Source organism: Typopeltis vanoorti, chromosome 24, assembly GCF_054136105.1.
Source record: "Typopeltis vanoorti isolate ZY-2024b chromosome 24, IOZ_Tvanoo_1.0, whole genome shotgun sequence".
Classification (NCBI taxonomy): domain Eukaryota; kingdom Metazoa; phylum Arthropoda; class Arachnida; order Uropygi; family Thelyphonidae; genus Typopeltis; species Typopeltis vanoorti.
The window spans coordinates 9,978,284-10,004,562 of NC_143572.1; the positions used below are offsets into that span (position 1 = coordinate 9,978,284).

Here is a 26,279-nt window from a genome sequence, read left to right on the forward strand (position 1 = left end):
ATTACGAAGTTTAGACCTTCTGTTTAGGAATCGGATTTCATCGGGTGTGAAGTAATAATGTGATAAGTTTATAATTGAATTGTTTGGTGTAGGTTGTGTGGTGGTATTATCCGAAGGGTTGGAAGCTGCACATTCGTTGTTATGGGGGTGTTAGAGCATTCCGTTTTTTTCCGTGTCAAGTTTCGATTAATTGTTTAACTGTTTTTTCTTTTTAAATCTTTTGTTTCGGGCCTGTTTTATGAGTGCTCTGGATGGTCGATAATTTTTTTTATTTCCAGGAATTGTGCTTTTGCTGCGTACTATGAATTTTGGGGTGACATTGTAATCGAGACAATTGTTAAGGGATTTAATATGTATTTTAGGATGGTTTTTTGTATACTTCTTTCGTGAAGTTAATGCAGTCATTGAATGCATGTCGTGAGATCTTGCCACTATATTGCACAGTCCTTTTTTTCAATAATACCTTCTCCTTTCAATCTTATTTCCTGTAAACAGATGATGTCTATATTTTAAGGTTTAAGTTCATCCAGGAGCATTATCAAGGTTTTTTTGTCTATGCAATGATAAAACATTCCAAGTTCCAATAATCATATCCTTAATTTGTTAACCTCCTTCAACTACAATACTGTTTCTTATTGCATGAAAATATGGGCAAAAAAGTTATAAATTTATCGAAAATTATATATTAAAAACTTATCTCTATTATATATAAAAACTTGCCTACCACATCACTTCACACACGCAAAACAGATGAAACTCAGAAAACAAAAACAGCAACTCATGATAAATGACAACATTCAATTAGATTGGTTGACACAATAACCAGTCTGAGCCTCTAGGTGCTACTGTCTCAGAGCTCCCATTCTGGGTGGTTTAAAACTACTAGAATGCTAATAATTTGACCTACTGCAGCATCTATAATCTTTTCAAAGGGCTCAAAGGTGTGTGTGTGTGTGTGTATTTTGAACATACACCTAGGCTATTAACATGAATGTCATGCAATATTTATGCATCAAAGTGTCCTCTTCATGAAGCTTTAGTATATTGTATTTGCTTTCAGGAATCACGCAAAGTCATGGAAACGATTAGTTCATTCTTTAACAGAAATAAATACAAAAATATAATATCATTGATATTATATTTTTATGCTTTCAGTGGATGAGCACCGCGCACTTAGCACATGATGAATATTCGCCTATATATTATTATTATTATGACTACTCTATGGAGTCCTTGCACTCATCAAGGGAGACTCGAACATTGCGCCAAGCACTATCCAACATTTTCTCCCATGGTTCTCCCACCACAGACCTGTTCTGAAAAATTTTTTTCTGTATTAATCTTATAAAAACCCTTCAGTAATATGTATGTCTCAATCATATCACCCCTTTTCCTTCTGTCACCCAATTTCTGTAACCCACAAATCTTCAATCCGAAATAAGGTTCACTACATAGACCTACTATCATTTTGGTCACTCGCCTCTGGATCCTCTCCACCTCATCACCAAGAATCCCAGGTGGCCAGATCTGCATGCAGTAGTCAAGATGGGGTCTTACCAAAGCTTGATAAAGAGCCTTGGTAAGACTCCATCTTGCTTATAATTACTTATGTTTGCTCGTGAGGATGTTCTTCGGTAACCAAATAATCCGATGATCTGATTTAGTTACTTTTGTAATATGCCCTCTAAACTTTAACTCTCTATCCACTAACACCTCCAAATCTCTGACTCCTTCACTATCCTGGAGTAGAGTTCCATCAATGTGATACACATCCAATAATCTTTTCACTCCAGAATGTATAACCTTACACTTTGCCACATTAAACTGACATCCATTCTCCTTTGTCCAGGCTGCCAGTCTAACCAAATCATCTTGCAAAATTTTAACATCATCTGTATTAACTATTGCTCTACCCTTGTTTGGTGAATGTTCTTCATTGGCAAACAACTGAACAGTTCCTCTCAGATCCTTTCTTATATCATTAATATACAAATTAATGATAGTGGAAATCCCATTTCTCTCTGTCCATTCCTGTATTTTGCTCTTGATCAACTTCTCCAGTACCTTGGCAACAACATCTGATATGCTGATGAGTTGGTAATTTGCTACATCAATCTCAGAGCTTCCTTTATGCAATGGAACTACTTTCCCCCTCTTTCCACCCCTCCTTGTGACTAACCCAAAACTGACACTTAGATTAAATAACATAGTCAAAGCCACTGCCAATTCCCTAGCACCTTCTTGTAAAACTCAAGCTGGTATACCATCTTATCCTTAACTAAATTCACATGTAGGTTCCATAATATGCTATGCACTTCTAGTTCATTTACCTCAGTTTCTTGCAAAGTGTTCACTTTGTAATTCTACTATTTTGCCTAATTCAGTTGCTTCCCTACCATTGGCATTCATTAAAATCATTTTTCCATAAACATTCTTCCTTTTACTTGCAACATACTGAAAGAACTCTGGGATTATCTTTGGACGTGCTGTTAATTCCCCTTTATACTGTGCTTTTGCGTTACCACACTGGTTACCCTGCTGGTCACCTATCTCCTTAAATTCCCTCCACAAGTTTTTCTTTTTTTTGTAACTCTAATATGATTAGTGCTTAATGATGGTATTCGTCCATTTGATTTATTCTCCCTGCTGTAAGAATGCTGTCTTGTAATACTTCTCTCAAATACTCCTTTACTGCTTCCCATGCACTATCAACATCTAGCCCTTGCAGTTTCACATGTCATGGCACTGATCCAAGCAATCTCCTAAGCTTACCATACCTACCAGTGCTGTAATTCCACATATACCTTCTCTTAACTGCATTTAGACCCTCCCAGGTCAAAACCATATTCACTTTTACTATTTGGTGGCCATGTCATCACATTGGTTATGGAAAGATTCTCGGATGCAATTGTGTGTGGGTGGGTGTGTGGTCTGAAAAGTTTTCAGCCTAACAATGAAAAAACGAATTTATAATTTCAAAATTATTATTATTTTTCAACATAATCTCCCTTAAGACTAATACACTTATGCTCCAGCACCATTATCACGTCCCTGTAGCAGTTCTCAGTAAGACCTGCAAAACACCCCTCTACAGCTGCAATCACCTCTTGATTCAAAGAAAAACGCTGATCACCAAGGAAGAGTTTTAGTTTTGGGAAGATATAGAAGTCAGAGGGAGCCAAATCTGGGGAATAGGGTGGATGTTCCAACAATTCATAGTGCAGATCCCTTAATTTTTCAATTGCCAAAACACCTCTGTGGGCAGGTGCATTGTCCTGATGAAAGATGAATTTTTTCTTCTACAATCATGAAATTTATTGTCTAGTCTGGTTAAAAGATTGGAATAATATTTGCTGGTTATTGTTTTACCATTTTCAAGATAATTAATAAACAAAATGCCTTTAGCATCCCAAAACACCAATGCCATGACCTTGTCTTCTTTGGCGCTGAGTAATAACCGGCTTCTGTCCATTGTTTTGACTGCTGTTTCGATTCTGGTGTGTACTGATGAATCTTAGTCTCATCTATAGTAATAAATCAATGCATGAAATCAGTTTTATTCTTGTTAAAATGCTCCAAGCACTGTTCAGAGATTTTCATGTGAGTGCATTTTTGATCTATGTGGCACCCATCTTGCGCAAAGCTTTTGAAATGCCTATAGTCTCAGCAATTTTACACACTTTGACTCGCCGGTCATCCAATACTATGTCGTGCACTGATCAATGATTTCTGGTATTGTTACACTTTTTGAATGTCTTTCACGTGGATCATCTTCAAGGCTGGTATGGCCACTTTTAAACTCGGCAGCCCGTTTCTTAATTGTCGAAAATGAAGGAGAAGAGTGCCTATAAACTTTTATGAACTTTAGATGAATTTCTTTTGGCTTTAAACCTTCTTTTATGAAGAATTTTATAACTGCACGATACTCAATTTTATCCATTTCAAGGGATACAGGCAACACCTTTGCTTCAGACAGTTGTATAAAACAAACTACTTGATGGAATGACTTGCAATTTCACATCGATGCTTATGACAGATGTATCAACTTAGAAAAAAAAACTCTTGCCAGTAGTGTTGCCGTTTATGGTTGAGGCTGAGAACTTTTGAGACCACCCACGTATATATCTACACACACACAGACCTAATTAGATACAATCATGGTATACATAAATATATAATCCATCTCATGGTGTACACACACACACACATATATATATATAACTATAGAGTTTTCTAGGATTTTGTTTAATTGCTTCAGGCAATCTCTTTTTATAATCCAATTTCTCTTTTCTTACTATACTTGTCACCTTCCTAGCTTGCATCTTATACTCATGCTGCTGATGGATACCTTCTTCTTTATAACTCTTTCATATGATCCTCTTTCTAAGAAGTTCCTGCATTATTCATTCTCCTGATCTTTGGTATACATTCTGACATTGCCTTAAGTAATCAAATCCCAGGCACTACTGATTTCTCTTCGTTTCGACTGATTGAGATCCACTGCACCTGGCTAGCCACTCCCTATGTCAAAACCACATGATCACTTTCCCCAACCGGTGGCATCATCACTGTGTGAGATGATATTATTAATTCTAACACTCAAATCCCATGTGTTGCTTCAACTACATGCTGCATAAAATTGTCCCAGAGTAGCTCAGAAAATTCACTCTCCTTACTCACACATGATATTTCCTCCTTCCAGTCAATTTAAGTATTGACCCATTATTATCTCCCTCCTATCACTTAGCAGTCTTATCTGTCTGAACATTTCCAAATCATCTCCCTCTGCATTCTCTGGCCTGTAGTAACAATTATTACACATTTTTTCGATCTTTATTCTACAATTTGGCCATAACGTGTGAATTAAATTTTAAGCATTCTGAATTTAATTGTACAAACAAATGCTTTGAACATTATCTTTACACATTAAAAGAAATTTTTTTTCAAAACATATCTTTTTAAAATTTAATGCAGTAAGCTTTGGCTGAATATTGGGTATTCATCCAAATCGTGGTTCAACGCACCTGCTTTAATAAATTTTCTTTTGAAACTCTTTTTACATGCACTTTTCAAGCCAAGTGGCAATAGAGTGCAAGGCCTTGCTTACTGTTTCCTACGAGTTCGTAATAATATCATGCAACTGGGCAGAGAGAGAGAGAGTAGCAGAATGAAAGCACTCCTCTGTGATGTCATTTCATTCTTGTTTCTTGTAACTATGCGCTTTCTATGTGTTCACTCTGATGTAGTGAAATACTTGTCATGAAATATAAGTAGTAAGTGCTTCATTTTAGGTTTATTTACCATAATTTACATGTATGGTAAGTTCATTGTCTCTATGAATTCTTCAACATAATTCTAAGGGATAGTTCTTTTGACTATGGAGAGTTCCCTTTTCTAGGTCATCCTATTTCCATTTTTCCTCTTTTATAATTTATAACCTCCTTTAAGAATGTATGTTTTGGTTTCCTCTTTTTCCTTTTCTTCTAATATGTTTGTAATCTGGAATTTCATCTTTCTTTACTCAGTTCTCTTTTATTTCATGCAGGACTTCTTCGCTGATTTTTCTTTCTCTCCGGTTTACTGCTAGCAATATTTTTCAATAGTACATTTCAAACATGTCAATTCTTTTCCAGTCTTCTGCTGTTCAGATCTCACGCCATATAAGAATATGCTCCAAACAAATGTTTTTATTAATCTTTTCCGTATGTGTTTACTTATCTTACTTGTAATAAATGATCTTTTTTTTTTTTTAACACTTCTTTTGCCATAACAATTTTTCTTTGCATTTCTAACTTGCATCTTCCATCTTCTTGAATAGTTCTTTCAAGATATATGAACGATTTGACTTTTTCAATGTACTTACCACTACGGTGAATAGCTTCATCAATTAAAAATTCCACAGAGTTTCACGTAAAAATAAAAGACATTCAACTGTGAAAAACTCGCATGTTAATTAGCTTCGACATTGTCTCCCTCTTCACTAACATTCCCCATAAAGAAACAGTAGAGTTATTAGCTTAAAAATTTCCTTCCGATATTGTTGAATTATTCAAATTTGTTATTACATCCGGTTACTTCACTTGGAAAGGTAAAATTTACAAACAAGAGGAGGGAACAGCAATGGGGTCTCCCTTATTGCCAAACTTAGCAAACCTGTTTCTAGAATACCTTGAAGAAAAAATTTTAACATATGAACCCAAACTAAAAATTTGGCTACGATATGTCGACGACATCTTTATAGTCTTGGATCGTTCCGAACAAGAATTACACCTGTTTCTAGATAAAATAAACCTCCACCCTCGCATCAACTTTATGCTAGAAAAAGAATCTTCACAGGATATCTCCTTTCTGGATTTACACATTCAAAGAAAAGAAGATGGTTCCATCGTCACATCTGTCTATCGCAAGCCTACATTTTCAGGTCGCTACATTCACAATTCCTCCGCTCATCCTCCATCTCAAAAATTTGGCATCATTAAATCATTAGTAACCAGAGCGCACAGATTCTGCTCCTCTGAAGAATCTCCAAACCAAGAACTAGAAATAATCAAAAATACAGCCATACTAAATGGATACAATCTTAAAACAACTCAAAAAAATCATCAGTCACTTCCCCACACATCAACCTAGACAAGAAGAAGCACATAGGATTCCCATACCTTATGTCAAAGGCATCTTCGAATGTCTTTCAAAAATTATGAAGAAATACAATCTTGCAACTACCTACAAACCCATCAACCAGATCTATAACTTGTTACCTTCTCCTAAAGACAAACTAGCACCTCTGATGTTACCTGGCATGTATGAGGTCCCATGCTCCTGCAAGTTGTCCTACTTTTTGGACAGACAGGTAGATCTGTTCAGAAACACATTTCAGAACATCAAGACCGCATTTGTCTTTTCAAACCGCAGAAATCTGGCCTCGCTCAACACGGAGTTGAAAACCCAAACCATAGTATCCATTGGGAAAAGACAAAACTTTTACATAGATCTTTATATAAACATGAACGTTTATATAAAGAGAGTGCTGAAGCCCTACTACACAGACCAAATTTAAACCACAATGACGTTCTTGCTATTCCTAAAGTATGGGATATTGTCATACAAAATTGTGTAAAATAATCTATATGTTATTTATTTATTTTATTTTATTTTTTTTTCAGTTATATTTTAATTTAATTCTATAACATGCTGCTGCATGCATATTGAGATTCCATTGTAATCATGAGCCCTAACTGTATGTTATTCCTAGTATTGTTTGAATTACTGTACTGAGGATGTCCCAAGATACTTGGGATGAAAGATTTACATATTAAACTTATCACTGTGTGTTTTTTAGTGATAAATTGATACTGTTCTCTAATTTGGAGTTTAATTAAAAGCTAAGAAATCTGTGTGGGTAACAACTAATTTTGTATTTGAAAAATTCTTTATCTGATAAAAAACTGATTTAGTTTTTGATTTTTTTAAATCTAAATTTTGTTTATTTGAATGGTACAGTTTGCACCATTAAAAGTTCATTATGAAGATTTAAGCTGCTGTGACATTTTGAAATTTCAGCATTAATTGTGCGTTTTCATTTCTATAATTTCATACTCTTCTTGTACTTTCTTTCTTTCTTGTACTTGTTCATATTTGATTTCTGCTATTTCCTTTGTTCTGATTTCTGCCAGTTTCCTTTCTTTATGTATGATTTTCCAGACATAAACATTGTTCTATCTTCAACATGTAATTTCTCACAATTTCCATTAACTGATTGTGACATCATTTGCTAGGAAATTCACTTCTGTCATAAAAGTTTTTAAAAGAGTTTTTACTATTTGTATTAGTAAACTTAAAATTGCATTAGTTTTATTGGACTTTGGCTGGGTCTTTTCCTTACTTTGTTATAGGCACATTTTTTATAGTGATGCTTTCTGTAGTGCACTTCTATTATATCTTGCATCATTCAAATCATTGAATCACGATATAGTAGTAATAGTATTTTTGTTTTTTTGTTTTTTTTCACTACTACATGCTATTACTTACTTCTTACACCCCATGTTCATGTCTGTTGCCCTCTCATTTCCACAATTCTCTCTCTCTCTCTCTTTCTTGTCCACTCTTTTATATTCCACATTTTTTAGCCTGCCACTTAGTCTTTCCTTTTTGTATACTTCTGCTATTCATTTCCTTCTACAATCAACCTATTTCATGCTTCAGCATAAGTACTTTCTTCCCTAACCCCCAAATCATACGCCACACTCATTATTCATTCATTCTTTCATTAGACCTGCTATTCTCAATCTCACTTTCATCCAGTTATATCAAGTACAAATGAAATACTCTTCATTCTGAGCTTTGTTCTCATATCTTCTCTATCTATACTTTATACTCTAATTACTTGACATGTAGGAATGTAAGACATAACTAATAAATAACATAAAATCGATTTAACTTACATATATATTTTTATTAGTATAAAAATTTCATCCCATATCAATAGCGTCTTCAATATGAATTTCAAATTGAACAATAAGAAACGGGTATATTCAATATTGACACACACACAAACTGCATGCATGTGATCATGGTCTAATTAATCTAGTAAAAATTACTTTAACAAGATTGAATATAAATAAAATAAAATTTAAATTAATTCTGAAATTTGTAAAGAACTATTTTCCATAATCTCTTGGAATTTATACAAAGTGTAAACATTCCAAGAGATTGTTACTTTTATGGAAAACCTTAATTTTCTTCCAAAGAATGCTGTGTCTGGTGGCGGTGGTGATAGTGTGCTCTGCAAGTCCCAGTTGCTCTGGCTCATGGAACTTAATGTAGTCTACATGTTTATCTTGACTCACAATTGCAAATCTATGTGTTTGGCCAATATACACACTACATAATCCACACTGGCAAAGAATTTGATACACTTCCTTCACGATGGGCTACTGGTGGAAGTTTATCTTTAGCTATGTCTAGAAAAGTAGATATCTTGTTGATAGAATAAAAGGACACTCATAGGCCAATGAATCGAAGTAGTCTGGCTATATCTTCTGAAAGTCCTTTAATGCGTTGTTTCACCATAGGGAATGGTGACACAATGGACAACCTCTGTATCACTATTTCGATGAGAGGCAGATGACGAGGAAACTATAATTATTAATTATCTTATCGAAGTATAATTCAGTAAAGCCATTAGTCAGGAAAGTGGACTTGATGTGATTATTTCTTGGTAGAGCAGAAATTCAGTGGAACAAAGAGAATGTGCTCAGTGTAACTAAAGTCTTAATGGTGCCAGATTTTTGACAATTACAATAGTGTGAAAGAGGGTGAATGTAAATTTCAGCATGTGTTTACATACATTACATTCATTCTTTATGTTCATCTTCTTTCATACTATCATAATTGTCAAAAATCTTGTACCATTAAGAGTTTAATACATACAAGTAGATGTGTTTTTGAAATTTAGAATATTTGAATAATTTTTATTTTTGAAAGTGATCTTTAATGATTCAGTATAATTTTTCAAATTGGTATAAACTGTTTACCTAAACTGTTTCTTACTGATCTTATTAACTTTGTTAAGGATTTGTCCTAGTTCTTCCTTGTCATTACAAAGGAGCTATATCATCAGGTTACCTCAGATTACTGATCAATCTGCCACCTATCCTAATTCCTGTGTTGAGCTCATCCAATACTTCACACATGATATCCTCAGCATAGATACTAAACAAGTGAGGAGAAAGGAGGTATCCTTGCCTTACTTCCTTGCTGACCTGAATCTAATCAGTTAATCCAATGCCTTTTCTTACTGTGACTTCCTAAGGGAGATAATGCTTTACTAACTTGCACTTATGTACTATAACAAGGTGACAGATGTCAAGGGAGATACATATACAGTGGTATGCTTAAATTTTGCAAAAGCCTTTGATAAACTGCCACAGGACAAGCTTTTAAATAAATTGAAATGGATGGGATTGGATAACACACTTCTGAGGTGGATCAATGACTGGCTGTGAGATAGATATCAGAAAGTTTGCTTTGAACAGATCATTAAAAAGTATAATGAATTTAGACTCTCTGTGGTAATGTGTTTCATAGACTACTCCAAAGCTTTTGACTGCATTCAGCATATGAAATTGTGGGAAGTAATGAAATTAAAGGGTTTTCCTGAATACATCAGGTTGATGGCTAACTTGTATAGTGAGCAAGAAGTCACAGTAAGAACAGGCATCGGATTAACTGATTGGCTTCAGGTCAGCAAGGATGCCTCCTTTCTCCTCACTTGTTTAGTATCTATGCTGAGGATATTACGTGTGAAGTATTGGATGAGCTCAACATAGGAATTAGAATAGGTGGCAGATTGATCAGTAATCTGAGGTAACCTAATGATATAGCTCCTTTGTATTGACAAGGAAGAACTAGGACAAACCCTTAACAAAGTTAATAAAATCAGTAAGAACAGAGGACTTCAACTCAATCCTAGAAAGACCAAGATTATGATTCTCAAAGGAAATATAGAGAGGGAAGCTCCTGAGAAACTTTAAAACAACACATTAAATTTAACAATTTTGCTGAAGCAGGCCTCTCAGATCATGCTTTTAACACCCTACCCCAAATTGATTGGAAAAGTACTTATTCTTCACATCATACAAAAACCTGGTATGAACAGAAATTTAAAGAAGCCTGTAAAATTTTGATTAACCACCCTAATCTTAACAATGATGGTGGCATAAAAATCCCAAGAATTTGGATGGCACACATTCAGCCCACTTAGTTTTCTAGCAAACACTAATTTTAGGACTCTAAGCAGGTTTTCAGCTTTTATTGGCCACCATCCATACTGGTTTGTTGTAATTTATGTGTGTATACTTAAAGTAATTTTTTTGTGTGAACATGTTGCTCTCTAGCTTAATTTAATTTTGTAACCTATAGATAATAATAATAACAGGACTCTAGCTTTGATGGTAAGATTTTTTTTTTTTTACTAGAGGTCAGGCCAATAGTTTTAACAGTTGATCAGTAACTTTATCATACCATGCAGATTGTAGTGCAGCTTGTATATTTTGGTTTATATTAAACTAAACTTTTATCCAACATGGTAGTTGTTTCCATAATTTCATGATGTGCCTAAGAATGGTATTTTTTCCCCTTCTCTCTCTCTCTCTCTCTCAATATAGGTTTTCACTGATCATGAAAGTGTGGAACAAACACGGCGACAACAAACAGAGCCAATTAACCTTCATGATTGTTTAGAAGCTTTTACCAAAGAAGAACAGTTGGGAGAAGAAGAGAAATATTATTGTTCCAAATGCAAGCAACATCAACTTGCTTCAAAAAAATTACAGATCTGGAGGTTACCTCCTGTATTAGTAAGTAAGCAACCACTGGGAATGGGTTTTTTTAAGTGAATTACTGTGGTATTGTGTAATTTATTGTTTAAAGATAGATTTCAAAGGCATCCTTCATTATTCACTTGTCTATAATGAATATCTTAAAAATATATATATATACTTTGTGCTTAACTCTGATTATATTCCATTTCACACTATGAATTTGCTAATAAAGAATGCCTAATATTGCACTGAAAGATATTTGACTTCATCATATATATTTTACAAGCTTTCCATAAACACTAGTAAAATTAACCTCTCCACCAACTATAATGTGTTCACATGTTCACCAAAATATGGATGTGAAACATACAACAGTCCAGTAACATGAATATGATGGGTGTGACTATTATCTTTATTATGAGGTGTCATAATCTTTCATGCTTAGGAAAACACGTCATCATATTAACTTGCATTCCTAGATGTTTTAGAGCAGTATCACTGAAATGAGAAATGTATATTCCTCAGAGTATGCAGGTAAAGCTCTAATTTTAAATATATAAATAGACTAAATGTATACAGTATATTTTTGTATTTCTAGTCTTTTTATCATACTTCTTGTGTCTCTACAGCCCAACTCGAGTCTTAGGCTCCTGGATTTGTTGCCTCCAACCCTGTCTGTCCAAAACTTCTCCAGTTTGGACATTGTAATATGATGTTACAGTCTTGACTAATGGTGTCTCTTCATCTTGTTCTAGGTTTTCCTTTTGGTCTTTTATCAAGAGTTTTATTTTTTTATCATACAGTTTGTTGTTAACAATAGGACAAAATACAAGAAACTTCCACACTGTAATAGTTGATTTTTTTTTTATCAGTGATAAAAAAAAACCTGATCATTTACTATGAAGTAAATGATTACACCTGTAATCATTTACTTCACATAAATATTCTATCAAGTTGGAAAAAAAATATCAGAATTTTTTGTTGTTTATTTTTGCCCAGTTATGCTTAGTTTGAATGTATCTTTTTTTCTTGAAGAACAAAAAATGTAATGAGACAGTTATCTTCTAACATATCATATGTGTCAGTCTTAAAAGTGCACATTTGTTCTTAATTATTTTTGTTTATTTATAATCTGAGAACTAACTTTACAGAATTCGTTTAGTGTTCTTTACAGAAAACAAAACAAATCTTTACACATATCATTAAATTTAGAATATAAATTAAAGTTGCTAAGAAATTATATTCTTGTTTAATCCTTTATTCAAGTGTAAGCAAACAAAGCTTGCTTGTGAAGTAGCTTCATGACCGAGCTACTCAATTGCTTAATATCCCATAATGCAAAGCACACCATATTTTTGAATGTATATACTATACATTATGGAAAGGGTCACTATCCAGATCAGTTTCAACCTTTATTGAGGTATACTATTAAAGTGCAAGAGGAGGGAATACCTCTCCAAAAACTTTGAATGATCTGCAGGATAACTAAATAAAGGTGAAACTGGTCAATAGTTGAATAGTGATCCTGTAAGTGACCTTACAGGATCACTATTCAACTCATTACTCCAGGACAAGAAACTCATCAGTGGCTCCACTCAGTGAGAGACAAAATCCCACTACTGAGCAGAAGTAGTCTATTCCCCAGGAAGCATGCAAGCCCAAAGATTAACATTATTAAATGTCATCAGTGGGAGCCAAACCCAGGAGATACCAAGGCTTGAATAAATGCAGAAGTCATATTTCCCATATACAGGTAGTGAAAAGGTATATTTTCTTCTTAAGCTTTTCACGAACCATTAAGGTTCTTAGCTGTGGACTTCACAACTGCGACCTTCTCAAGGATAAGGTGGTTGGCCCTATGCCTCCAGGTGTGCCCTATGTCTGTAGATGTGTGTGCTCTCGGGGCCAGTTTGCCTGTTTCTGGGGGACAAAAAACCGAGTTTCTGGGTGAAAAAAAACCTTAGCTCCATTATGAGACTAACTACCTTGGACAGGAATCAAATCCAGGTCTTTCTAACCAAAGGGTTTCGTCAATACCAACTGAGCTACGGAGGCTCTGAAAAGGTATATCACCTTATTATTAAAATATTTTGGACCAGAGATATTCAAAATTTTTTTCCCCACTGGGTTATAATATAAATTAAAGTTTCCGAGAAAGTTTGCATATGAGGTACCTTCTCAATTGAGCTACTTGTATATAGAGACTATTTCCTGATTGAGAAATAGCAAACACAAGAGGGTACTGACTATCAGTTTGCAAAGAAATAGTCCAGTTTCAGATGCACCTGCCTCTCACACACACATAACCATTTTTTTTCTTTGAACAAAACAAATGGTATAACTCTTTTGAAAAAATTTCAAACAGGTAAGAAATCTTTAAAATTTCATGTTTATGTTAAATAGTTAAAAATACAAAGCAAATCTTTTGAAAATGCTTATGAAAATGTTGCAAAAAATAATTTCCCTGATATATATTTATTCAAGTGTGTGGGGGGTAAGGCTCAATAAAATATCTTGTTTCTTGCACAGATTCAGACACTGAGAGATGACAATTGCTAGAATTGACCTAATGTGATATTTTTAAATAGATAATGTGTTTTCTTCTTTTTCCTAGTGTTATATCCCACTTGGTGCTGGATCTGCTGAAAATCCCATTGCAGAAGGGATGGGTCTACTTCTACCATGGCGACCCACTCCATCTTGGGGGAGTGTATATATAGTTGTATGAATGAATGTAGGAAGGTGAAAGACGATCACAAACATCCATGCCCATGGCAGGATTTGATCCATAGCCTTTTGGCTGGAGAACAGATACGCTAACCACTCAGCCAACTAGGCTGGCAGATAATGTGTTTATATATATAGAGAGAGAGAGAGAGCCCAAAGTGAAATTCATTTTTATAATTCTTGCAAACAAAAAAATTAATTAATTATAGCAAACATTTAAAATACTAAAATGCAATTTCAATGAGAACACTTGACTGAGTCAAGTGTTTTCGTAGGTCACAATTCTATACTTTTAATCCTGTTATGGCAAAAATGTTAGTGAATTAAATATAATAGCATAATTACATAAGACAGAAAGCCACTCAATAATAAAGACAAATCTTCTGTCCATTCATATCTTAAATATATAATATAACATATTAAAAAAATATTTAAACTACATTTTGTTATTCAGTTGCTTGTTTTGAATATTATCATCATCATCAAATTCCTGATATGTACCCTCAAAGGGTGTATACAGGATATTATGATAGTACTATATGAAAACTTACATCATTACCAACTTCTTTTCTACAATTTTTCTCCAAATCAATCTGTTACCTGTGCTTTCTTCTGTTCTGTGGAACTGAAGAAAGCACTTCAGTTCCACAGAAGTCTTAATAAAGTATGAAAGTCGAACCTCATCTCAAAGGAGATGAACATTTGTCTTTACAAGTGCATCAGCCAGTCTATCTTTCTGTACGGCTCCCAGACCTGGAACATCTCAACAAAAGCAGTGACCAATATTATAAATGGCTTTGGAACTACTTGTCTAAGAAATATCCTGGATTACTCCTCGGAAGACCACATTCCCAACTCAACTATATTAGATGAAATCCAGCAAGATCCTATGACAGTGAATGGTTTCCTTCACGTCATAACAACCCCCAAGTCCTTTCTTAGTGTACACAGACTACTTATTTATTTTGATTGGTTTCCCTGTTTATAACTATAAAATTATAAATAAATGATGATGATGATGATTTAGTATATTATTATTCAAATAAAGTTTATAGACTATGTCAATTAAATTAAGAGTGTTGAGAAATTATATTATTATTTAATCCTTTATCAGTATAAGCAAATTTTGCATGTGAAATAATTTTGCAACTAGGCTACTGGTATATAGAGGCTAATGGCTTACAATAATTGCCTTAGTATCCCATAATGCGAAACACACATCCATTTGGGTGTATATAATACTATGTATTATGGGAAGGGCCACTACCCATACCAGTTTTAATCTTTGTTGAGGTACTATTAAGGTACAGGGTATACCTCTCTCTCTAAAAACTCTGAGCCATCTATAAAACACAATTAAACTCATCAGACTGTCATCAGTGGCACTCAGTAACATATAAAACATCACCAAGCAGAACCATTCTACTCCCCAGAATCATCTGCAAAGATGAACATTATTGCAGAAGGCATATATTTCCCATATACGTAGGCTGTTCAATAAGCAATAAGACTATATTTATACAGAAAACAGATTACCTTTAATCGTCATCATTTTCATGGTCTTTTTCGAAGTAACTACCGTGAGACGCGATGCATTTGTCCCAACGTTGTGTCCACTTCTTAAACACGTGAGAGTCCGTTTTTTGAGAGTTCTTTCAAAACCGCCTCCGCAGCTTTTACACATGCTTTGTTGCTTTCGAAATGGCGGCCTCTTAGTGGTTTCTTGAGCTGAGGAAACAGCCATAAATCGCACAGTGCGAGATCAGGACTGTATGGAGGGTGTGGTAGGATATCTGTGTTGTTCGTCTGCAAAACGTCCACTACACAACTAGCAATATGTGGCCTTGTATTATCGTGGTGCAATAAGAAGCCATTCTTCAGCAATGGACGCTTCCTTTTGACGTGCTTGATGATAATCGCTGCTGTGTTGATAATTGTCTCTGTGATGGACGTTGAAGGTCTTCCCTCACGTTCAAGATATTTGGCATTTTGCCTTCCTTCCTTAAAAGTTTTATGCCAGTGAAAAACACTTGCCCTTGACATTGCTTCTTCGTGGAAAACTTCGTGTATCATGTTAAAAATGTCCGATGCTGATTTTTGCAAATGCACACAAAATTTAATTGCATAACGCTGTTCCAAGGACGCTTCCATTTCGAAGACTGGTCGCGCCTCGTAGGCGTGCCGATGAGCACTTGCGTTTAGTCACATGACACTCTGGCACATCAGCCCGTATACGCCATCTATCGACCTCTTTTGTTAATACATACAGCAACATTTCTTTATTCCACAGAAATTAATATTGTGATGAGTGGTTTCGCCACAGTAAAATTAGTCTTATTACTTATTGAACAGCCCACGTACAAATAGTGAAAAGGTGTAACACCTTATTATTAAAATAATCTGGGTTAAAACTAGTCATTTAAAGTTTTGGATAAGGATTACACTTGGAGAAAGAATTAAACAAGAATATAATTTCTTAGCATTTTTAATTTAATTTGTAACTAAGTGAAAAAATCATTATGGGGATACTAAGGCACTTAATGTGAAGTCATTAGCTTATATACAAGTAACCTAGTCATGAAATTACTTCATGTACAAACTTTGTTTACACTTGAAAAAAAGGATTAAACAAGTATATACTATATTTTCTGTGTATAAGATAACCCATGTATAAGACGAACCCAAAATTAAGAAATCAATATTTTAAACATAAAACAGAACACATTTGATATTTTTTTAAATATTCAAAATATATTTAGTAATTAGGTAATATTTTTAAGATACATACTGAGATGCATTTAAGATGCATTTTCTGGGCTAACTTGGTTCGTGTTCTCATGGCCAACCCTTCCTTCCTCATGAAGTTGAAGCACCATTTTGCATTTTCTGTGAAATCAATATGTTCATTTCTCTTGCAAACCTTTTTGCCTCATATTAAATAAACTTGGTTGACACACATATCCCACTCTGGCACTGCTCCATAATCCAAGTCTTAAGTCTCTACTCCAAGTTTAACCATTTTGCTGGTTTTCCTCTTAAAGCCGTCTTCTTTTTTGGCATCTTGAGTAGTTGTTCTTCCTGTTTTCTCCACTGTCTAATCATACACTCAGTAGGAAGAGATTCAAAGTGTCTCTCTGAAGCTTTATTTCCATGTTCTTTTGCATAATTGGTGACTTTTAACTTGCATTTTGAAGAATATGACAATCATTTTTTATTTTCAGACATTTTTATGGGCTAGTGCTTAAAATATTGTTAATGCATTAACTTGCTCTGCCAACGAGTTGTAGGCATACGATTACTTTCAGAGTTCTCATTGGTTTATTCAGAATCAGCCATTAATGACATCAATCGACAGAATTAACAAAAGCTAGTGATTGGCGGAAGCATCTTCGCTGAGACAAGGTACCGGCAGTTTCGCCACGGAAACTGCGAGTCTCTCAACCAGTTACCCCCCCATGTATAAGACGACCCAATTTTTGGTCTAAAAATTTTAGAAAAAAGTATCGTCTTATACATGGAAAAATATAATAATTTCTTGGCATCTTTTAAGTTTTAACAAATAGGCTATGTCAATTAATCTTGTGTGTGTGCCTACTATAGAGTCTCCTTTAACACCTAAGTAAAATCAGTGAATATATTGCACACTTTTTTTCTTCTTTGCCATACTGTTCCTCCTCTTCTTTATCAAGAACTGCTCCAACAGAAATTATCAGGTCATGCAAATCAAAGTTCTCCATTTCTTTCTATCCTCCCAAATTTTCTCTTTGTAATTTCGGTTTGTAGTTTAGGTTTAGTTTTTTCTAAATCTTCTCTTAAACAGTCTTTCCACCTTTTCTGTGGTCTACTTTTTGGTCTCCCTCTTCTCAGTTTTCATTTCATACTGTCTTTATGGTATTCATTCTAAATTCATTATCATTGATCATTGTATGTTCAGACCACTCCAAGCAAGAGTTCACGTGCATTTCTTCGACACTCTAGTGTCATAATATTCTTACTGCTCACATTTTTTATACTTTCTTTCTTTATTTTTGCCAACATTATCCTTAAAACTTTAATTTGCAATTGCACCTCCATAGCACAATATCAGAATCTCTCGTGCAATTCCGTAACGGAAACTCAGGTTTTTCATCCTGCACACAGACAAATCAGCCTTGAGAACACATGCAATTTACAAGCAAGAAAATGCTGGTGGTGGCGAGTGGTAGATGGCATTGGTGTGGATGATGATAGTAGTGGAGGTGTCACTTTATAATAATAATTTCCATTGCTTATATTCTACTTCTGTTAGTCTCTATGTCTCTACTGCATAAGACAAAATAGGTAAAAAAGTAACTTCAGTAGAATCTCTCTATCCCAAAGTAACCACTCACACCATTAAAAAAAAAAAGGTTTGGCTCAGTAAAATCTTCATTATCTCTTGATGTAAATTTCTATCACTAGAAAGTGTACTTCCTAGATATTTAAAGTTTCAATTACTCTTCATGACTTTCCCATTGAGTGTAACACCATTAATGTTTACATTTCTCTATGATTTAGGTGCACTATTCTCTCACTCCTCTTATGGCATACATATTTTGGAATCTCTCAAACTAAAAATAGTGATTGTTATTTATAGCATGTTGCTTTGCTAACTGCATTTGTAAGTCCTCAGTTTACATTTTGAACTTTTTTTTTTTTTATTTACATTTAAATACCATATGTGGGCAAGAGTTAAGAGTGGAGTAATCTGTTGTCATTCTTCTTGAACTGTTGGAGATTGTCATCCTTTGGAAATGTTTCATTGAGAAGACTATTCCACAGAATTAAGGTGGATGGATAAAATAAAAAGTGACTGGGAGTAGCAGATTTATTTGGTGAATATGCAGTTAAACTGTAAAGGGATGTTGAGCAGCTCAGCTGGTTTTGGCTGAAAAGTGAAATCAAATATTGATATATTGGAGGCACCATTGATGCTATATTATGGCAAGGAAACTGGTCATTGTCTGCATAGATGATATATCCAGCGGTATCTTGTTATATCATCTACATTTCAGCTGTTCTAAAAATACTAATAGAAATAGTCTCGAAGCAAATAATGATAATGACACTGTAATTCACAAAGAAAAAAAAGTCACTCAATAACTAAGTTCAAGAAAAATTATAACATACAGATTAGGATAAATCTGAAAATAAACCCCAACTCAACATCACCAGAGTTAAAGATCAGTACTATCAACGTAAGAAGCCTGAATGGCAAAGAAATGTAGCTAGCTGAGGAATTAGATAAGTACCAGATCGACATAATAGGGGTTACTGAAACAAAAAAGACCAAAACTGGTGAGATCGTTCTGAGCAATAAATACAAAATGTTATATTCAGGCAATGACAATCAAGGAAAAGAAGGAGTAGCCATAGTATTCAACACAAAATACGAGGCTAAACTTCTTGAATGGTAGTCAGTCTCAAGTAGAGTAATGTGGGCAAATATGAGAATGGGGAACTGGACAATGAGACTTATTTGTGCCTATGGTCCCACAGAAGATTCTACTAAGGTAGAAGTGGAGGAATTTTTTGAGGCTTTAGAAAAAGCAACTGACACAAAAAAAAAAAAGGAAAAGTTGGTCCTTGTAGGGGATCTAAATAGCAGAGAAGGAAATGATTGTGAGACATGTTTCTTCAAATTTTCCCAAATATTTTGGGAAAATTTGGAGAAAAGAGTAAATCTAATAATAATGGCAAATATCTGTTGGATTTCTGCTCAGGACATGGACTGGTTATTACTAACACCATGTTCCAACATAAAAATGTGCACAAATTCACATGGAGAGAAGAGGCTAGGAATAAGAAAAGTCTCATTGACTATGTTATTGTTGATAGTGATGTTTACTCCCTGGTGCAGGACACTAGGGTGTACAGAGGATTTGAAATTGGAAGTGATCACTATTTAGTCTTGAGCAGGATAAAATTGAATTGAAATCAGGTTATATACTGAACTACAAATCTGGAAATTATGACAAACTCAAAAGAGAATACTTTCTTTGTTTTCATGGTATCAGTTGCTGAATGGGAAGGATATCAGCAGTGCATGAAAAGCTTTGAAAGATGCTTATAAATTATGCAATATTTCCTAGAGTTGGAAGAACAAATAGAATGGGAGTAAAACATATGTGCAATCTCATTAAACAAGAGATTCATAAGATGTGAAAAAAATAAGGGTGAGAGGAATTATGAAATATATAAAGTTCAGACCTGAAAAGTTACAAGTATTGTACAGAAAACTAAGTTGGAGTAGGAAAAGAAATTGGCTGCACAGGCTAAAGGCAACCCAAAATAATTTTTTTGTTATGCTGCAAGTAATAACTAAAATTGAATGTGGAAGAATGACTTTATTGAATGCAGATTGTACTCTAGTGTCAAAGCTGATGGAGTTGTTCATTTAATAAGTGCTCACTTTGCTAAGATCTGTTAACCAGGTGTGTGTAGAATAGAGGTGCAGAACAATGAGTTTGAAGAACTGTTGTATTACTTGGATAAGTATTCATCATTTGGGACTGATGGAATATTAGCACATATACTAAAGGAATTGTCTAGGCTCTTGACATGTTTGCATAACTTGAGTCTCAGCTCAGGAGAGATACCACAGGAATGGAAAGAATGTATGATAATCCCATTGCACAAGGATGCAAAGACTGTTATGGCTAACTGTTGGCCTGTCAGTATCTCTGGAGTAATTGAAAATATTTTAGAGAGAGAAGTTGGTAAGAACTCACATACAGAAATGGCTGGATGAAGCAGCTCATCAGATCACTCGATTACTGAAGAATACTTTGACGAGCAGAGAAAAGCAGGTTATTGTTCCTCTTTATTGAGACTTGATAAAATCCCATCTTGACTACTGGGCACCTGGGTTTCTTGGTGATGAGGAGGAGGTGGAGAGGATCCAGACTCAAGTAACCAAGATGGTAGCAGATCTATGGAATGAACCTTATGAGAACAGGTTGAAGATTTGTGGGTTACAGAAACTGGTTGATAGGTGGGAAAAGAAATGATATGATTGAGACATAAATTACTGAAGGATTTTTACAAGATTAATTCAGAATAAATTTTTCAGAACAGGTGCTGTGGTAGGAGAACTAAAGGTCATCCATGGAAACTGAGTAAGAGTGTAGTTAGCAAGGATGTTAGAACTTTTTTTTTTTCTTGGAAAATAGTGATTGAATGGAATAGGTTGTCAGAGTCTGTTGTGGATGCCATGACTGTGAATGAATTCAAAGCAAAGTATGATAGATACTCCACGAATGTTGGATAGTTTCTTGACATGATGTTTATGGCCTCCCTCAATGAGTGTAAGGACTCCTTGGAGTTGCCCATAATAATAATAAACAAGCTATATTTGCAAGGAACAGCATAGATTTGCTGAAGGGAGCTTATGTCTGAGCAATTTGTTCATATTTTATAATGTTATGGCTGAGTTAGATAAAGAGAATGAATACACTAATGTATTATTGGACTTTGCTAAGACATTTGATAGGTGTGGGATGTGAATCTGCCAGATTTAAGATTACAAGTAGTGTGCCCCAGGGAGCAATCCCGTCCTTGAACCATTGTTGTTTAATCTATACACTAATTATATTGGAAAGGGCCTGACAGGAGATTTCAACTGGTTGCTAATGGTGCAAATACAGGCAGAGCAATGAGAGATGCTACTGATATACTGCATTTCCATGGTGATTTGAATAGGGTGTTATGGTGGGCAAACAATAATAGATGTCATTTCAGTGTTAGTGAGTGTAAAGTTATGCACTTTGGCATGATTCAATATCCAACTTCATATTACATTGGTGGGATTATGCTTTGAGTAACTGATGAGGCTAAAGATCTTGGAGTTATTTGAATAGAAAGTTCAAAGGTCACATAAGAAAAACTGCAAATACAGCTCGGAGGATAATCATCATGTTGAAGCTAACATTGACATGTAAGATTATGGGAGTCCATTTTTGCCTCTTTATTGCACCTGGACTGCTTGTGTGCAAATTTGGTTTTCTATGTTCCAAAGGTACACATAAGATGTGGGAAAGCTGCAAAGAAGAATTACAAAGACGTATAAGAAATATGGAATGTAGATTACAAGGATAGATTGAGGGTATGTGGACTTCAGATACTGGCAGACACTTTTGTATAAACTTTTCAGAGGGTATTGTAAGATAATAATTGATAAAATTTTTCATTATGTGGAAGGTGGAGACAGGATAAGAGGGGTATCTGTGGGAAGTTTAAGTTTTTGTGCAGTTAAGCAAGGGGATAAGAGCTAGAATTGTGAGTGAATGGAAATGTTTGCCAGTTGAAGTAGGTGAGTGCATCTAGTGTGAATTTGTGCACTTTGCTATTTGCTATATAAAGGAAAATACAAATAGTATTACTGATACTACCACTGGTGATTTCTACTTTGGTTGGATTTAAGACTTCAGGAATCATTAGCAAAAGTCTGCAACATTTGTACCTTTTTTGCCCTTCCTGAATACATTGAACCCATCATGTTCTCTTTCTGTAACAGTATCCTTCTCTGTCGGCCAGTTCTCACTGATGCCAGTAAATTTTGATCCCACTGTATCTGATATTGCAAAATACTCCTGATGCTTCTGATATTAGTAAATGTGCATGCAGGTCAACCAATAGGCTGATGGATATTCAGATAACTATCAAAACATGACAATTTCAAGCTTGTAGCTGCAAATGATTCCTTGGACAAATTCCCTCCCTTCCTTATTTCCAAAGTTTATATTTTTCTTTCTTGACAAAACTAGTTTCCTACATTTCCTATCATCTCTAATGAGCTATCATTCTCACTCTGACATTATACCCACAATTTGGACCATGTAATTTAATGCAGCATTCTTCAACCTTTTTGTACCTGCGGACCCGGGAAAATAGGAGAAATATTTCGCAGTCCTGCTGATGGCTATGACAGAAATATAAACCAATGTTTATTTTATTTATTAAATCCAATGTTATAAAATTACAATTTTTAGCTAGTGCGACATCTGCTGCTGCTTAGAGGTTATAAAATTTCAACGTGGAACAGGTTGAAAAACAAGGATTTAATGCACATTTTCATGCAGCTACCCTGACATAACTAGTTTCTCTGACTTCACATTCACTCTTTCACTATACAACAATTTTTCCAGACACCTGACACCAATATCATTCATTGCTAGTACAAATTCTTCTGAGAAAGTCATCCTATACATCAACATGATGCACACAATTTCTCCTACACAGTCTTCTTAACCATTTGCAGCTGATGTAAATGATTAAGCTCAGCTCACTCTTGTTATATCATGGCAACAGGTGCACAGTCTTGACATCGCTCTTCTTTTTTACTCTTTATGCACCAACTCTTTCATATCTTCTGTCATACTATACTTATCTTCTTTGAAATCATATCATCCAACAATCATCGTATATCACTATATCTTTTTTTATCAGATTCTGCTTTCTTGAACCTTCCTTTACTACTTCATGTGATTCTTTTTTTTTTTTTTTTTTTCATTATTTTCCTGCTTGAAAAGTGCTTAGCTGTTTGCTAAGCACTTTTCAAGTCTCCATTTTCTGTAGCACTCATCAATACCTCAAAATTTCTAACATATGCTACACTCTTCTTTTCATTTTTTTTTTATTCCGTTCATATTGCCTTTCTTGCACTTTGTCACATCTTTCACACTACAAGCACTATCTTGCATTCTAACAGTTGTGTTCTTGCTTACATTTCTCCTAGCATGTTATACCATCTCATTTGTTCCCACATTTGATTTCACTCAAGAGTTCAAAATATTTATCAGAAATTAGAGTGCCAAAATGCAAAACTTAAAATCCCGAAGCTGAACTTCTAGGTTTAGCATTTTTTGACATAGAACATCACATATTATGATGGAAGAAATCATGCAAAGGGTTGCTAACTGACCTATTGGACAGAGCCTCAATTGTTGCCATTTGAGATTCTGTAAAAAATAACAGGTCTGGTTCAAAATTCCTATATGTAAGTGGCCATGCACATCATTTATGTGGATGTACATGGCTACATATGTTGATGAAGTTGATATGGATTTTTTTAATGCATTTTACTTATTTCTTTTAATTTTTATTGTTTTTTCATGATTGTTATCATGGGAGATTTTTTTTTCTGATCTACAATGTTACTGTATTTATTAGTCTTTCATGGTTAATGATGGAAAACAGAGCAGGAGCATCCAGTGTTGGTGGTAAGAAACTTGAACATGATTTTCATATACGTAGCACCCATTTCTACTTTCCATGTTTAGTCTCAGCAGTGTCTCCCTCATACTTCTATAGGTGGACTCTCCAGGCAGAATCTGGAAGAGTAAGAGGCACCAGGATAATTCTAGGGTAATAGTAATAAAGAGGTCAGTCCCATATACTAGCAATCAGAATATTTTGAATAGGGAGGACACTGAGTTCATAGAATGTGTTTTGTTTGTTCTCAAAGAATACATATCACCCACACTGCTTGTAAGTAGAGAGAGAAAGAGGTATAGAAACTGGAGACCAAATTAATGAGGCTCTGAAAGTTAGCATGATGGTGTTTTGCCAAACAGTGTAAGATATCTATCATCAAGGAGTCTAGTTATTTCTTCCACATAATGAAAGGGATACTTATGTTGCAGGTACATTTATATAATGAGGTTACTTGACAAATATGACTGCCAGGTATGACTTGATGAATAATTTAAGGATGTACCTCTGGATAATACAGGCTGTACTGCAGGACAGTAGAGGTTGGTTTGGAAAGGCTGATAATTCACATCCTACCCCAAAAATTGTAAACCTGTGGAAAATTTAGTATTCTTCTGAATGGGTTAATGGTTATATAATTCAGGAACCATGTCCTAGAAATGCCAAACACAATACTTTTTCTTAATATATGCAAAAAAAATCCTCTACCACTTAGACGTTGGGAAAAATCCTTGCCTCTGTGGAATTCAAACCCTATAATCTATTCTGCTGGAGACAGTGTCAGCTTTACACATAAGGTAGACAAGCTATAGTTTAGGACATTCACATTTCAAATGGACCTCTATCTCAGTAGAGGGGATCTCTTCAATCATAACTTAGGGGCCATAATAACCTTAAATCCAGTATTGGTGAGAGAAGACATGCTATTCACTGAGCCAACCAGTCAGCAAGTTCTAATGGATCTACCTGGATACTGAATAATAAACTGCAGTTAAAATATGTATATACTATCCACTCAGTCAACCATGTCAGTAAGTTCTAATGAATCTACTTAATTATTGAATAATAAACTACAGTTAAAATATATTGTAGTATTAAAAATCTAAGACTTTTGATTCAGATACTCAAATATTGTATAAATTTTTCTTGTCATTTTAGGACTAATAATTCTTGGAATATTTTTTTTTTACTTTAATATGTATTAATTGCATAACTTATACAAAGAATTCAGTAAATGAATGAACTATAGACACTGTTTAAAAAAAAGTATAAATTAAAATCCTCATCTTTGTGTGTGTTGGATGCTGCTTGCTTTTTATCATCATATCTAGGAAAATAATAATGGGAAGGGAGAATTGTCAAAGTTGTGGACTAGTGAAGTAGCACAAGAGTAATAATGTAATCATAACTTATTTACAATCTTCAGATGCTCTCTTAGGTTAATGTGCTAATGCAAGAAGTATCCAAAATTAAAATGATAGGTTTGTGGCATTAATTGAGTCAGCATACTAGAGGATTATTAACAGATACGAAACTTGGTTAACTGAGCTTGATATACAGGCAAGAATAGAAATGCAGGGATATAAATTGTCCTGAAGGATAACAAGGACAAAAGGAGGATGGAGAGTACTGTTTAATGATAACAAGAATTATATCCACTTGAGGATAACTGAGAAATTAGAGCTGTTTTGAAAGGTTATTGGAATAAGATGTATAATATGATGATATATATGTCTGAGACAATTTGGTTAAACAAGTAAAAAAAAAAAAAAAAAAAAAAAAAAATGATTCTAACAGGATTTTAATTATGAAAATATAGATTGAAAAGAGGAGATAATGCAAGAAAGCAAAAAAAAAAGAGCGAATTTCTGGAATTATTTAGGAATAACAGTCATATCATGCACTGGAAACCATGTGTGTGTTCAATACTTTAAAACCATTACAAGGTTTTAAAGTATTGAACTCGATAGGTTTAGAAGATGTAATTGTGAGCAATGTTAT

At 34.5% G+C, this 26,279-nt stretch overlaps 1 protein-coding gene across 2 annotated transcripts in view; it reads left to right on the plus strand.

Annotated features, from left to right (window-relative positions):
* Positions 1 to 26,279, plus strand: part of Usp32 (Ubiquitin specific protease 32) — an 808,142-nt gene that overhangs the window by 705,710 nt on the left and 76,153 nt on the right. The window contains exon 31 of one of the 2 annotated variants that reach the window (XM_090413901.1): positions 11,166 to 11,357. In XM_090413901.1, the coding sequence (XP_090270027.1) occupies positions 11,166 to 11,357 (192 nt within the window). Of the gene's footprint in view, positions 1 to 11,165; positions 11,362 to 26,279 lie in introns of both variants that reach the window. The other variant, XM_090413902.1, reaches the window with a different exon arrangement.